The 17,031-nt window shown below is 35.1% G+C and overlaps 1 protein-coding gene across 1 annotated transcript in view; it reads left to right on the top strand.

Annotated features, from left to right (window-relative positions):
- Nucleotides 1-17,031, top strand: part of LOC117102246 (protein mono-ADP-ribosyltransferase PARP14-like) — a 63,986-nt gene that overhangs the window by 9,982 nt on the left and 36,973 nt on the right. Inside the window, exons 3-12 of the mRNA XM_033242469.1 lie at nt 3,774-4,215; nt 5,184-5,426; nt 6,034-6,327; nt 7,369-7,611; nt 8,340-8,597; nt 8,821-9,117; nt 9,554-9,802; nt 9,928-10,164; nt 14,368-16,020; nt 16,460-17,023. Of these exons, the coding sequence (XP_033098360.1) occupies nt 3,774-4,215; nt 5,184-5,426; nt 6,034-6,327; nt 7,369-7,611; nt 8,340-8,597; nt 8,821-9,117; nt 9,554-9,802; nt 9,928-10,164; nt 14,368-16,020; nt 16,460-17,023 (4,480 nt within the window). The remainder of the gene's footprint in view (nt 1-3,773; nt 4,216-5,183; nt 5,427-6,033; nt 6,328-7,368; nt 7,612-8,339; nt 8,598-8,820; nt 9,118-9,553; nt 9,803-9,927; nt 10,165-14,367; nt 16,021-16,459; nt 17,024-17,031) is intronic.

Here is a 17,031-nt window from a genome sequence, read left to right as displayed (position 1 = left end):
GTACTCACAATAAATACTCATCTGAATAGTTATTATATGATTGAGTCTCCTCTTATTGCCTAACTGAATATCGCCACGAAACAGTATGCTCCATTTAGCACAGAGATAAACTCACTGGTTTTTGAATTACGGTAATATCATCGATGTTATACAGGTTGTCCCATTCATATGCAGTGATCCACTGTCCGAAACATCTCACAGTGCTGTCGCGGTACAGTTGAGTTTTAATTTTATAACATTTACTTTGTGGCAATTCCTTGTGATCACTGCGTCCCAATGGAGCTAATTGTTTGGGGGCACTATACATTTCAGGGTAGTTCATGAATATCTTATCAAGCATTGTGTCCTTCCTGGTGGAGAAATGTATTACTTGGGAAAATCCTACACACGTCTCAATGCCGGCAATGTTTAGCTGGTTAAAATCCCCTAGCACGATAATGGGTGCGTAGCTATCCACAGAACGGATCATATCAATGGTGTTGATGATGTGTTCAATCAGGTTATCCCCTGGGGCAAACAGTGGGAAGTAACAACCAAAATAGAAATTAGGTCCTTGTTTACATCTGCGAGGCATGGTAACTCTTACCCAAAGGCATTCAAAACAGCAATGTGCATGTCCCACTACAGGGTCAATATTTATTCCATTACCAGCGTAGATGGCCACACCTCCACCTTTCCTATTATTTATCTATTTTTTGTACAAGAAACAAACTTCGGGATTTCCGCAAAATTCCTCATATCATCACTGAGCCAGGTCTCTGTTAAAACAGCTACATCAATTTTATTCTTAATCAAAGTCAGTTCAAATTCGTCTAATTTGTTTTTTATAGATCTTGCATTTGCAAGATATATTCTAGGACATTCATCCCTAGCTCTTGGTATATAGACAGTTTCAATGGTCAGTAAATTCTGCCTCGTAATCTTACGTGTAGGCCTAGACCTACTTCTGATCGGCTCAGGTCTATGTGACACAATAACAACAGTTTTCCTTGTCTACATTTAAAATTTAGCAAACGGACGGGAGTGACCAATATGCTCAAACCTTGATGCATTATACTTTATAGCAGCAAGTAGGTAGACATTCCAACGTCGTGTCAAATGGTTCCCACTCAGTCATCCCTGTATTCAGCTCAAAAAGCTGTGCCCTCGAGTAGCAGAACATTGTATTGAGATCATAGAAGTGGCCTAGAGCAACATCGATCAAATACCGTAATAAATTAGTTGGAATGGTCAAAACCACACACAGAACGACACCTGCAAAGAATAAGGATACAAAAATTCACCAAAAAAAATCACCAAACAAACAGTTAAAAAATGTCAAATTTTACGCAGAAAAACCAAGGTAACAAAGATAGGTTCGCAGGTCAACAGCGCCACCAATATGTCATCCATATGGCATATCACAAAGTCGTTGTGTACTCTTTTGACTCTTGGTCAAGTTCAACTTGCCAAAACCCGCTGTTTAAATCAAGTTTAGTAAACATTTTACTACTAGATAATGTAGCCAAATGTGAGTCAACATTGCCCATTGGGTGTATTTCACGTATTTATTGAGGTGTGTCAAATCCACACATATCCGCACAGAACCATCTGATTTAGGGACACATACTATTCCAGAGCACCAATCTGTTGGGTGATTTATGGGCAAAATGACACCTTTGTCAACCATTTTCTGAAGGGAATCTTTAACCTTAGGTAATAATGGGTGTGGGATTCGTCTAGGTGCATGCACACACAAAGGTGTGGCGTTGTCTTTCAACGTGATCTTACATTCTGTGTTCTTAAACTTCCCTAGCCCCTCAAACATGCCCTTATACTCAGGATACATCTCCTGAGTGAAATCCTTTGTGACCTCGTTCACTCGGGTAATCAAACCAAGACCGACACTGGTCTTCCTACTGAGGAGTGGGCATTTCTGGTTGTCAGTAACAAACAGGTGATCATAAATAATTGTATCTCTATACCTGAAGGTTACATTTACGACCCCTTTACACTTGAGCTTTACCTGCCCCGGGCCTACCAACTGCTTGTGGGGTCTGTTAATTTTACAATGTTTCATGATATCATGGTCACTACCGATAACATTAACTCTTGCCCCAGTATCAATTTTGAAATTAACACTTTTGCCATTAACTTCGATCTCAGCATACCAATTATTTTCTTTATCAGTATCATTAACCTCATTTACATAAATCTTACCCAGAAAATCCGAATCCTCAGATGAACCATCAATATTGTATTGAACCTCATTGACCTTAGTTGATTTATGAACAGGTGTAGAAGATCGACATACCCTTTGGTAATGGCCTATTTCATGACATTGCCGACATTCAACATTCTTCGCCGGGCAGTCATTTCGTTTGTGATTCTCGTAACCACACCATCTACAAGATCCTATGTTTTGTGGTTTTACACCTGTAGTATGTTGGGCCGTTTTACCACTAGATCTAGTACGTGTGCTTAAAATTTTTCTTGCCCATATGAGTAGATGCATTACATTGCATCAACGTACGCTGCTTACTACTACTAACAAAGTCCACTTTACTGTCTTCTTTCTTGAGCGTAGCTAATGCGTGCCTGTTTGTTCATGTATGGTGCAAATCTCTATAGCAGTTTTAAGCGTGATATCTTTTTTGTGCAACAACCGCTTCCGAATATTATTATTTGCAATACCACAGACTATTCTGTCCTTTATCAGGCCATCTGTTAGTTCACCAAATTCGCATGTTTTTGCGAGCGTCTTTAAAACAGCGATGTACTGTACCGATTCACCTGCCTGCTGTTGTCGGCTGTTGAAGCAATACCGCTCCATAGTCACGTTTTTAATCGGAGTGCAGAAGTACCGAAATTCCTGTTCAAGAGCTGTCCTTACTTTCTCCACTAGCATACGTAAATCCCCGTGACTTTTCCACTGCCTCATGACCTGTCAAATTCAGCAGTAGATATGCCTTTTGTTTGTCCGTTTTCTTGGCGTGCACCGCCTCTTTGAAGATATCGAAATCTTCTTCGAAAATACGCCAATTCTCGCCGACGTTACCGTCGAAGTGCAGTATGCTCGGCTTGCGGCAACCGTCGGCCATGTTTACCGGTGTAGGCCTAGTCCACCGGGGTCGTTGATGAAATTAGAGTATTTTAAAATTGATGAGGGTTACCTGTGTTCTAACACTTTCCCGCTGCCACCATGTAGTATTTGGTAGCCAAGTAATACAAGGTAGTCCAGTATAAACTAGAATGGAAACTTTTATTCTGCCAAACACTTTACGGCCTCGCCAGCAGCCATGCTGGAACAACAACAACAACCCAGAGGGCAGCACAACTATGAACCAACTAAACAGGCAATACGCCAATCCTACACCAAACACATATGAAAATTTGAACAAAATCCGAGAGAATTATGTTTTGTTTTAGTTGATTTGTCATGGAAATACTCTACTGTCCCACGTTTGTAAAAACGAGTTCATATACGATGCTTGGATTTTGACCAACTGTAATGAGGCGTCTGCAGAAAAAGGAATTTTTATAGTAGACTGTCTTCCATAGACTATGTCAGTTATTTAGGTCTATATTTAAATTAAAATAGGCATATAGGACGTATAATACAATATTATTTTAAGCTCTAGAATTCATGACTTTCAGATTACTTTATGTTATTTGTATCTTTAAAGCACAGTATAATTCAAGGGGTGGTTGGGATGAGAGGGGATTGGGCCCCCTACATTTAGGAAAATTTCACACCAAGCATATTTTTAACATCAATTGCTCAAATTCTTTAGGATCAATATGTACATAGGCATATGTCTACGGAAGAAAATGATCCAATACCTTGCAACCTACCAGACCAATCAATGCAATTTAATGATGGTGATATGCATTGCAGCAGTTCAATGTCCTCTGAATGGCATCACTGTAATGAGGATCACCGCCAGCCAATTCAGAGAGACAGACCCAGGGATCAACGACGTCAGGAACACGGAGATCAACCAAGATTGTCATCAACCACCCCAGATGCAGACAGTCCATTGAATTTTTCAAGGGACAGCTCAGAAGATGGGGGTGATGAGCCACTGCAGTTGTTGGAAGTATGTTTCAGTAAAGTATCACTTGATACAGTTTTTATGTACTTTGAGAGTAGAAAGCGCTCTGGAGGTGCAGATATAAAACATTATGAGGAAATTCAACCGGGAAAAGTACTCATTATATTCGAGCAAGCAGGAGGTAGGTTCACAACTACCTTTTAGCTATATATGTGTGTGTGTAAATCTCAATAAAATCATAACTGCTTTCAAAGATACCATTTAGGCTGAGCCTGACTGTTTTATTATAAAAATTCATGGTGCAAACATGTTTCAGCAGTTCAACTGCCATCTTCAGTGTAGAAATGCTAATAGGCACTAGGAGTATTTATAAGATCTAACAAATGTAATGAAATATCATGTTAAGTAGGTGAACTGAGGTGTGTTAAAAAAGCATGAATAAAAATGAAGAAGTATATAAGACCAAATGGTGGGCGGAGCATTCAAGTATGAACAATGTCGAAAAAATGCATGAATAAGAATGAAGTCAGAAGAATCAAAAAGACAATGTTAAATTAACATGTTGCAGTTGTTTGTTAAGGGAGGGCTGTTCCCACTGTATGTGTAGTGCTCCTTTAATTTTTCGTTGGTAAGGGGTATCAGCAGAACATATTATTTTGAAACAATCTTCATTACATGTATTCTTGCATTTTTTGGTCCATTTTTAAATGTTCGTAAAGGCGTGTTTTAAAATGCGACCGGTTACGCCGATGTAAGAAGCGTTACAGCTTCCGCAAGTGATTTTATTGAGATTTACTGTTGTTATATAAGTATTTAATATATAGTAAATACATAATTTGTTGAAATGGTTATAGTAGTTGCTCTCCATTACAATCATCTTGAGTGAGAGAAAACAAATGTGTATGTTGAAGCAGGTGAGTATGCAAATTTCATTGATCGAAGTACTGTAGGTGTTTTTGTTGTGCCTGCTGCAATTGCAGTTGTCAGTATTATACATAATAAATACACAGTTTTATTACAAAATAATATAATATGTATATATTATAGATTATTGAAAATATGGTAGCTAGTAACATTTTAAGCATGTTTTATGTTTAGGCTCTTTATCTCCGACAATTTCATGTATTTTTATTTGTCTTTGCACTTCAGTTGCACAGAATGTCTGCAGTAAGTCCCATAAAATCGAGGGACAAACTTTAGAAGTCTCATTAATTGAAGAAACTGGACCTGCACAAAATACAATTGAAGTCAGTGGATTTCCAACCTCGATCGGAGAAGACACTTTGGAAATGTACTTTGAGAGCAAGAGGCGATCTGGTGGAGGAGACATCAAGGAAAGTAATATGAATGAAGACAAAACAAAATTTACCATCAAGTTTGAAGAAGCAGAAGGTGATAGTTAATAAATTGCTCGTCATTATTTTAGCTATGATGAATAAAACAGATATTCGTTGTTCATTATGCATCTGTTATAAAAACTCATTGCAGTACATTAAAACTAAATTTCAAGACTCAATTGCGAGTAGATTTACATGCATAAGCATAATATAAAGTGATAAAATATTTAGAAATGAACATTATGAAAAATGTTATGACTTTGAAAAACAGTAAGAACAACTAAATATGGTATGCGTATAACGATTACAAAAAATATACTGCCCTGTCAATTTTGATGAAGTGAGGAGAAATAGACCTGCTAATATAATGTGGGAATCAAACAACACACAGGTTACCACCAACTGCGGTCACAGGAATATAACTCGGGACCCTGGGATCAGTTGACCTGCATATTTATATCACTTTTAATCGCAGTAGTAAGAATCATCCATTAACATGACACAATTTTTGAATAAAGGTTTATAAGGATTTTAGAATTAAATTCACCTTGTAAATTTCAATTATGTACTCAACTAGCCCATCTGCATGGCTTTGTTTACTCATTTTGTCTTACATGTTGGTATCATGATCTTAATAACCTATGTTATGATTCTTACTTCAGCTATGGAGAGAGTTCTTAATAAAGTACATGAAATAGAACGCAGCAAACTTACCGTTAATCTTCCAAGTAAAGTGCGTTATCGTAGAGAGGGAAAACGCTTGTCAAGAATTGCGGGTAATTTTGAAAATCCCATTTCTGAAGATGCTGTAAATATATTGGTTTGTTTCCATCAAAAGATGTCACTGGAAACTGTTCTGATGTACTTCGAAAATAAAAGGCGTTCTGGTGGTGGAGATATTTTAAATCACGAGTTACTTCAACCAGGAAATCTTGTAATTACATTCGAAAAAGGAGGTACGGTACAGTATAAATTTAACATAGATTTTACTTCTGACTTATTGATGGTTATCTTGTTAATACTACTAATATTATTAAAAAGTTTAATATATTATATTCTCTTATAAAAATATTTTTTTTTTGAGTTCCGATCAAACATCTTATAACAAGAGTAACAACAAAAGCACTCAATAAAGGGCATCTCCGCCCACAGCAGATCCCTTTCTATAAAATCAGTCTTCCAAAATATGTTCCTACTTTCCAACCACCACCTACTCTGTAAAAAAAAAATCAAAGGAGCTCGGCCAAACGGACACTGTTTGGGTCCCCGCACGGCGGACGCCAGAAAAAACTCAATATGTTAACTTACGCAACTGTGTACCGTATTTAAACATGGAGGACATATACATACAGTACATACTTTAAAAACATGTTTTAATAATGTTAACAAAAAGCCTCGTCTGAAAGGTGTATACCTGAGACAATCAATAATGTTAACCTCAGCTTAACACGCTGATCGGTCACACTTTTTCGTTCCAAATTCTTTTCCTTCTAAATATACGGCCAGCTGCATAACAGAAGGCTTCGGCCCGAGCGTCTGCTGCAGAAATAAAAAAAAAATATATATATAAATAAAGTAAAAAAGTGCCTGTAACCCAAGACAAGGCCCTTCCTGGTACTTGTCTTGGCAGGATCTCCCTCAGCTTGGGTAAGGTTAATGTAATTTATTATACAGAAACAGTGGTGTAACGCATATGGGATTGCGAGATCGAAGCTCCTGGCCCCCATTTCAAATCCTCTACTAATATATAGCACTTTCTTAAGAAAGCGTTGACATTATGGTCCAGTAGAAGACACCAAAATCTAGCAAATTATTGTAATTCTACGAATGTCTTATGTGGACTCGTATGAACACTCGTTTTCTACTACACTACGCCAATATCAATTCCTGACTCAGAAATGTGTTACAACTGGGTTCTACTATACAAACTGAAATTTCCAGAGAAATGCTAGGTTTATATCCTACTGCTGTTTTGAAAATATGCATTTGAATATTAGTTGCAGAAGATGTCTCTACAAGACCACATACAATTGACGGACAAACGCTAAAAGTCTCATTGATCGAGGAATCTGGACCGTCGCAAAACACTGTCGAAGTCTGTGGATTTCCAACCTCGATTGGAAAAGACACTTTGGAAATGTATTTTGAGAGCGAAAGACGATCTGGTGGAGGAGATATCAAAGATTGTAACATGAATAAAAATAAAAGCATATTCACCATTACGTTTGAAGATAAAACAGGTATATGGCATGCAATAAATGTTCCATTACATGTGCTCTAACAATATATATGACACCTACTTAATTTTAACTTCATAGCAAAATATTTACAGAATCATGTATTTGCATCTCAATCAACAAATACAATGGTTGCAGAAAAGCAAAGTTTCAATAAGCTCTGTTAGCAGTCAATATAAGGGTCTGTTTGTACTACAAAAATGTTGTCCTGCCACAACACATTATAATGTATTGTTGAAATTTAGTTCAATAGAATATCAGTAAATGTTATTAGATCTTTAATTTAATGGTGCCCTGGTTTTTTTTTTATCACATAGCTTATAATAGCTAGTTGTATTTGGAAGGTTGATATAGGCCTACATTTTGTAGTAGTGTACCATGTCTTGGAAGAGAATTGTAGGTTGTTGGTCCTGTGATCTTCCAAGCTGATGTGCTTATTATAATATCTTTATTTTGTAGATGGTGTCTGAACTATACATTTAGTCTCATATTTCAGTTTATATAGTACATGAAAAAGAGATTTAATGATCTTGAAACAACCTATTCTCAGGTACAGATGAATGATATACATTTAAAATATGCTGCTTCATTAACTCCCTAAATCTAACAAGTTCATTATTATGTTATCTGTGCTAAAGTAGCCAAATATAGGATATGCCTAGCACAAAACATAACTTACCAAAATGTATATATTATTGCAAAAAAATTTATATCATCAATTTATCTCTTAGCCGTGGATAGAATTCTTGCACGTCGTCATGAGTTAAGCGAAACCTTGCTTACAGTACATCGTCCGAAAAAGGTCTGGTTATACAAACATCAAGTGGACAAATCAGTGGTAGAGGTACATGGAGATACCAGTACTTCTTCAGAGTTATTACAGATGTACTTTGAAAATCGTGCCAGATCTGGAGGTGGTGGTGATGAGGTCAAAGTTATGTACCATGAAAACAAAAAATTATGGACTGTCAAATTTGACAATTCTGAAAGTAAGTAAAAGCAATTAAAACGTTATATTTTACACTATAAATATTTTTCTGGCATGTCATAGTGCATTAGGCTAGCAAAACTGAAATTTAGATTTAGGGTCAAGCCATTTTCACCAATCAACACCTCAGATTTACAAAAGGGCGATGAAACAATATCCATGGCCCTTACTTCAATTGAAATATACATTGCTCAGCCTCTAAGTAGAAAATTTGCTTATTTTAGTTGCTGATCGAGTTCTTCAAAAGTCTCATTGGTTGAACAACAAAGCTATCAAGGTTTTAAGACCACAACCAATGGGAATGGTTCCAGATAAATGCAACACAGCTGATACAGAAGGAAAACAGGAGGACAAAGAAATAATACCATTGGAGGTGCAAAATGTGAATCAGTCAATATCTGAAGAATATTTAAGGCTGTACTTCGAAAATCATGAAAAGTCTTGTGGTGGCCCAATAGGTTTAATAAAGAAGAACCAAAAAGTTGCTGGTAACTGGGCTATATATTTCCAAGAATCTGGAGGTATTTTTTTTTTTTTCATATTTTTTAAAGCACATTGAGACATTATTTTTTTTAAAACAAAGTTTTACAATTAAATTTTATATTCAATTCCAATCAAAGTGTACTTTACTATTTAATTTTGTCTGAATTTTATCATACTAAGGCTGCTGTTTTTAATCTTTACCCTAAAAATGTTGTTCCTCAGCCCTAACTGGCTGATGTGGCTTGTACCCTCCATCTGTTAAAGTCCTTTCCTTGTTCGCACTATTTAAATTTCTGGGTCTGCCACTGAAATGAGGTTAGTTTTTACTCTGATCCCATGATATGGAGCCTGAATCCCTTATGGTGAACTTTTTCTAACTTTTTATTAGAAATAATTAAAAAATAGTTTTTAATGAATTACAATATACTAATTGTTTGATCATGCTTGTAAAGATTAAAATTTTTCCTATTCTAGTTTCTCAGGCAGTTGCTGAACAAAAAGATCATGAGCTTGGCGGATCCAGAGTTACTGTTAGTCTGGGGTCAAAGCGGGTCAGAAGACCACTAATTGATCATTGTCTGCTGATTAGTGATCTTCCAAAGAAATTGAATCTAGAAATATTTCACCTTTACTTAGAAAAAGTGATAAGGCAAAAACAACCAAAAATCAAATTTGGAAGAGTTCCATTAAAAGCTATGGTGGAGTATAGAGACACAATTAACGGTAATTAACATTAATATAATCAAATTTAATTGTTATTCTGTATCATTTTTAATACAAATTTATTGTGTATTTGTATTAAGTAATATTTGTAAATTAATTTTTAGAAATGTTTCATTTATTTAAAGACATTGATGATGTGATTTCAAAAATTGAAAACGAGAAACTTCAGAATACAAAAATCAATGCAAAGAAAGTGTTTGAAGTCGACACAATACTTGTAAAGAACTTAGATAAAACTGTGACAGAGGAAATGTTAAAGCTATATTTTGAGAATTGGGACAGAAGTGGTGGAGGAAACATAATTGACATGCAATTAGACAGCAAAAAGTTGGAAGTAACTATACAGTTTGAAAACTACACAGGTAGGTTGATAATGTCGTTTTTGTTCGTATTGTGGCTGCCTATATTAAATGAGACCTACTGTATTTCAAATATTATAAATCCCTGCTGACTAGGCGTCTTGTAGTACATTCCTGTTTTAATATAAAATAAAATACCTCAAAAATTTGTAATTAAAATGTTCAAAGATCAGATAAATTATTATCTTCCAACCAAAAGCAGTTCTAAAAAATAGTTATCACTGATTTACAGAGGTTTTTCCTACAAAAATACCTTACTTGATTACCAGCCAATTTAAGAATACAGGTCTGCATAAAAAAATACAAGAAATGTGTTACTTAACTGTCCTCTATTTGACGGGAATATTTTTTCACATTCAAAATTTTAATTCAATAACCTACTTTTAGAAAATTATGTTAAATGTTAACAGGCCCATAGCCAGGTCATTTCAAGGGGGGATTCTCTGGGCGTGGGGTCCAGAGGACTGCTTAAGGGCCCCGGTGGGGTTGGGGGAGAAGCCTCCGATGCCAGAGCAGTTTTTGTGTTTAGTGGGTCTATATAATGTTATAAAAGCAGTTATGTTTTGAAAAAGATCTATGTAATAAAAGGTGGTAATATAATAAAATTGGAAAGTATTTTCTGAGAATTGGCATGTTTTAATCACACCGAAAGACAAAAAAAAAAACCTCATCGCATAATCAATGTCAATATACTCAACACATTTATTATAAAACAAAACAAGCTATTACTTATTAAAAAAACTTATTATTTATAATACATAAAACATTTAAGAAGTTTTGTCTTGTTTTAACTTAAATAATGAATCTTCCAGTAGGCCTATATAAACAAATAGAGTTGCCTGTTACAAAATAAAGTAGGAGCTGAACTTCTTCTTGACTCTCATCTTGTACACTGAAAATAATAGTACTGTACTATTTTTACTACATGGCTAAAAAAGCACAAATATTGTCATTACTACTACAGCTGACAGAGCCATCATTAAATTAAGTCAGAGCCCAAAATATAGCATCATATTGAATACGTCATCTGACATCATGGGAACCTAAACTTTAATTACAATTATTTGTTTACTAGGCCTAATTCTAAATTACTGTTTTAAGACTTTAACCTAATTACAGACTGATTAATAATAGCTGAGATTTGATGCACATTTCAGAATTATTAATCGTTTTTAGTATCTTACTGAATATTTATTGTCTACCAAATGAAATAAGAATGATATATGAATCTTTAGAAATACAATTTCTACAATATTAATCTTGTTTTTATATAGATAAAATGTTTGATAAATACTATCTTTCATAAAACAAACGAAATTCAGCGCGTCTATTTTCATTCCAATCAATGGCGTTTGTAAACATGTGCACTGACGTCATCGTCGAATCCCAGGATTTTCGATGGCAAAGCTGGCCTGCCTGCCTAGGTCCCAGGCCAACCAATAATAATTAACAAAACGTATTATTTTTTTTAAATATAGGCCTATGGCGCATCCTGTACATGCACTTTAACTTTTACAACAAAAGCCTAGGCCTAGTAGTATGTCCTACTGTACTTAAGCCTAGGCCTACAATAGTTTGATGTCGTCGGGGTATAATTCTGTCTCTAAACTAAATGCAGCGTGACCACTAGGGAAAATCAAAATTCAAGATTGCGTCTAAAAAATCCCAAGATTGCTTTTAAAAACCCAAGATTCGCAAAATATTAGTATATATACATAAACTTCATTTTAAAGCGTTTTCAATGAATTATAATATAATTCATACTGTGCAGTATTTTGTACTGACCAGAAACTCGTTTGCTTTGGGCCATACTGTTAGAAGGACTACTCAGTGCGTCCATGGAAAATCCTTTTTGGTGACTAAAACGTGATATCCTTTCCGACCTCTAGCATTGTATGTTAGGCCAAGAGTTTGAAGTTTGTGCGCAATTTCACCCATTCGATATTAACAAAGTCAGTACTTCACACACATTAGGCCTATGGCCTTATTATATAAAGAGCATAATCAATCTTTACAGAGTGTCTAATTGATTGTCAATTTTATACCAGGAGCCTACAGTATTGCATAGGAGTATTTAACAATAAGAAAAATTGGAAAAACAGTTTCCTTTGAAATTTACTTAAGCGGGTGTGTATGAAACCGGGTCTATGGCAACTATAATTTGATACTACGTCTAGAAGTGTAGAGATACGGACCCTATTATTAAAAACTTTTGAATTCTAAATGATTACAAGATGACCAAGCATATGAATGAATCAGTCTAAAATGATATTCAAAGATATTATACAGCTAACCGCTAATGTTTGTTTAGCATGTCTATTACACATCGTCACTCACAAATGTGTGTAAAAATTGGTTGTAAAAGATTTTGTTTTCAAGTTGTTTATTTTCAATATTATAGCTGTTTCTTTACGATGACAATGTTTTGAAATCGTACTGTATAACACACCAAAATTTGTTTTATGGGCAAACAACAAAAGGTTCTAAAATTTTACAAGTTGACCAAGCGTGTTGCTGCATCATTATTTATCAGTTATGATCACTATTCAGGCAGAGAGCAGCAGGCTGATAATTTGTTTTTCCCACAGCTATTTAGATGTCGTTGTTGGTAACTTTTTTTTTAAATTGTGAGTGTAAATATTCTCTAGTGTATATACTGTAGATAGGAATTGTAGATAAATAATGCACATAAAATCAACTGTCGATGGAGAACGGCGTCAGTCATCTGATTAGTCCCATATTAATAGTACCGATATTTTGAATACTCCTCTTCCTCGAATTGTTTTATTGACAGTAACTCATCTAATTCTTATATAATCACTTTAACATTTTAATCAAAATAGTTCACCATATCGTAAAAGTTTGAATACCCACCCAATTCGTTGGCGATCCTCAGTGTATGTTATGTTAATGAAACATGTCATACTGTACAACAACGGAATGTGTATTGCAAAATGCCAGTACGTATTTTTTAGATTTTGACGCACTCCGTTCTGTTGTGTGTTTGCTGTTGAAAACAAACTTCCTTATTTTGTGACTCGCTATAATGACTGAGATGGACCATGTTAATTTATTAATAATATGTTGTTTGGGATGGAAAAAAGGAGAGTCAATTTTCCAAAAATGCTCCATCAGAAAATAATCTAGTGTGCGCAATGGACAGTATGGCTATGAAATTTACGAACCACACAATCCACAATCATCAAGTTGCAAAACTTTAGCTGCATTTGGTGGATTAAGTCGCAAAACTTTATCTTCGTTTGGTGGCGTCATTTACTCTAGGTAGACGGAGACCAGTTTCATTACCGGTTGGTACATTTCTTACGAACATTCAGCCAAAGGCCAGCGAAAGTCATCCTTATGTACTTGAGCTATCGTAAAGTCATGGTTTGCCGGAGTTGCGTTCAATTTAAATCTCCGAACTTCTGAAGCTGAGATATTTAATGTATTGCAGGCTACAATTTAAAAACCGGTGACCAAATAATGAATTAGGTGCTAAATTTTGATTTAATGCTGGGTAAGTTAAAAACAGACATTCCGTCCGAGTGGGACTCATTCAAAAATTTGAGGGGGTTTGCTAGAAAACAGGGGGGTTCGCTAGAAAAGGGGGTTCGCCCGAACCATAAAAATCCCCCCTGGCTACGGGCCTGGTTAATCATCTATTTCTTAGATTATGTCTCTTTATAGTTTTTGCATAGTATTGCTGCCAGACAGAGAGACATACAGACAATGTTGAATTGATTCGTATACACAATTTTAATTAAACTTTAGGCTACTGAATATTTACTCATTGAAAGGTGACAATGACAAACATTAAGTTTTTCTAAAAATTATTATGTGTTGACCAACTATGCTGTGTATTATTACTACAACAAAACCTGTCACCAAATAAAAAAAATAGAAATATTATTGCCTTGTGATAAATCCTTAAAATGTATAAGTGCACACTTGCTGAACTTATGAAATGTTTCATGTCGTGTATTATCGAGATTCAACCCAATATGGAGATAAACACTGTTTTGTCATATGTACTGTCAAAGTAGAAAAAAAAAAAATAGTGAGAAAATTCTGTTTTAGTTTCTTTAAATATTGTACATAGACATAGAGTAGTTACGAATTAAAATATTTCCAGATAAAAGAAACACATATTATAAAATGCAAGCTTTGATTTTCTGCTAAACGTGATTTTTTTAATTGACAATATAGTGGTGAAATCAGTCTTTAAAAAAAAGCATCGACTTCAGAACAAAAACTTGGAAGTGTGCTTTTACCATGATGACATTGGCGAATTGGTATCAGATGGTTGTCAATGGATACCAGATCCAGTCTCTATGCCTGTTGATCCTTACCTTTTTACATTTGCTAACACGACACCAACATTCAACGTTAATTTAGCTAATGCTGGAATAGAAGTAGAACATAACCCTGATGATCCATGCATTTTGAAATTACATGCTGTTGAAGGTTTTGACCTCAATAGCATCTCTAATTGGGAAGATCATGCTGCAAGTAATTTTACACGACTCTTCAGCGACCAATTTGACAGAAAGACCTTGGAAATTGGAGATGAATGCTTTGAAGATTTTCAGCAATACTTAATGAATGAGAAGACTGACGGTGTGAAGTTAATTCCAGATGATTCGTCGCCATCTCTGATGATTTTAGGGTTGAAAGATGCTGTCAAGACGGTCTGGGACAAGTTTTCACATGAACTCAAGGTAATGAATGATAAAATCGAGAGAAAAAAGAAAACAATAACGGAAAGAAAACAATATAAACCAATCAAAATTAAGAAAATTCAATTGCTTGGGTTTGAGGAGGTTGCAAAGAGTAACTATAGAGTTAAAATGATGGTGGATGATCAAAACAATATTGTATCATTTGAGGGACTTTGTGATGATGTAGACAGTGCCATGCTTGATCTTTACAAACAATTAGAGAACTTTGCAGAAGTTTCATTTCCACTTAGTGCAAGAATATGCCAATTCCTAACAGACTTTTACGATAAGATCATAAGTTTACTTGCAAAAAATAATCTTCATATCACGTATGAAATTGATGGAAACCGAGTAAAAATATATTCCACTTCTGATAAAGATATCATGGCTGCAAAATCCAGCATTAAGGAAATGATTATGCATCATAAGTATCCCCTTCCGAGTGATAAAATGAAAGTAATAAAATCGGCTGATGGCAAACAATTGTTAGATGATTTAAATTCACCAGGTATTGTAACAGTTGAAGTAGTTACTCAGAAAGAAGGTGAATCTTGCATAATGATCACTGGATTTGACATGGCTGTCAAGCAGGTTATCAGCAAAGTTAGTGACTTTTTAAGCACCAACCTAATTATGGAAAAAAAGAAAGGCTTAGAAAGAGGGATGGTTCGGCTACTTGAAAAACATCATTCAAAAGAGCTAGTTGCTATTGAATCAGCTTTAAGTATATACTTTGTAAAATTAAAGCCTAGCCAAATGAGCAGCTGCATTGTGATTAAAGGTAATCGGAGTGGTATCGATGCAGCAGTAGAGAAAATAATTGGCCTAGAAAGCAAGGTATTGATAGGTAAACATTTGATATCCCAACCAGGAATGGCTACTTTCTTTCGAGAAGATAAAGGAAATGTAGCTCTAGAATCTGTGGAAAACCGCTGCAAATGTATTATCGAGTTTGATGGCAGCAACCGGTATACCAGCACTGAGGCAATGCACACTTTATTAAGACACACATTACAAAATGGTATTGAATTAATAGTATGTAAAGCCGATATGACTGAAATGAAAGTTGATGTCATTGTCAATGCTGCAAATGACAGACTTCAGCATGTTGGAGGATTAGCAAAAGCTATTGTTGATGCAGGTAAGTATGATGCTTTTTGGATATTCTTTATATATAATTATAATTTTGTTTTTAAATAACGTAAATATTGAATTTAAATATTCAATAATCACACAAATACAAAAGTGTAACTTTTATTGTCTCTCATAAGGATCCCATTTGATTAGATTTGACTGGATGAACCTCACAAAATAATGTTTAAACAAACAAATAATTTTGTTAGTAAATACAGGTATACTGAATTATTTAGAAACTCCTGTACAGTACAATATTCGCATCTGAAATATAAAGAAAAATTAAAGAGATGAAAATAATTAATAATGCATTTAATTCTGAAATACTGTGTTTAGTAGGTAGAACAAATATACAACTGCAAAAAAAATTCCAAAATGTTGTTCTTGTAATGGTGATTGTGACTGTAGACAATTGTTAAATTTGCTTAACACTTTATTATACCTAGGAGGGAAAGAGATACAGGAAGAAAGTAATGGAATAATGAGAGCCCGTGGTTGGAGAGCCGTTTCAACAGGAGAAGTTATTCTAACAGGTGCTGGTAGTCTCCCATGTACAAAGATTATCCACACTGTTGGTCCAAGGTACACCAGAAGTTCAAATGCAAAACAGATGAAACGGTTACTTATGAGTGCAGTGACATGTGTATATGAAGAGGCAGAGAAAAATAGATTCACCTCAATTGGAATGCCTGCTATCAGCTCTGGCGTGTATGGTTATCCTCTTATGCCATGTACCCAGGCGATTCTGGAGGCAACAAAAGAGTACTTTGAAGAAAATCCTCAATCGCAAGTTCATAAAGTGTATTTTCTAAGTGTTAACATTAAAGTTTGTCAGGGATTTGAAGCAGGCATGGAAACAGTTTTTAATATCCACCATAGTGCCAAAGATGACATGTTTGATGAAAGTGATTCCGATCATGACTTTATAGACCTCACAGAAGCCGATGACATGCCAACTAGCAGTAACCCAGGGTTAAAGATAAATAATGACGTTGTAACTACAAAAGAAGGTTTTGAT

This window comes from Anneissia japonica, unplaced genomic scaffold (genome assembly GCF_011630105.1).
Source record: "Anneissia japonica isolate Jap-2015-1 unplaced genomic scaffold, ASM1163010v1 scaffold165_len1371125_cov188, whole genome shotgun sequence".
Taxonomy (NCBI): domain Eukaryota; kingdom Metazoa; phylum Echinodermata; class Crinoidea; order Comatulida; family Comatulidae; genus Anneissia; species Anneissia japonica.
Note: the sequence above shows the minus strand (reverse complement) of the source record. Positions and strands in the feature narration are given on the sequence as shown.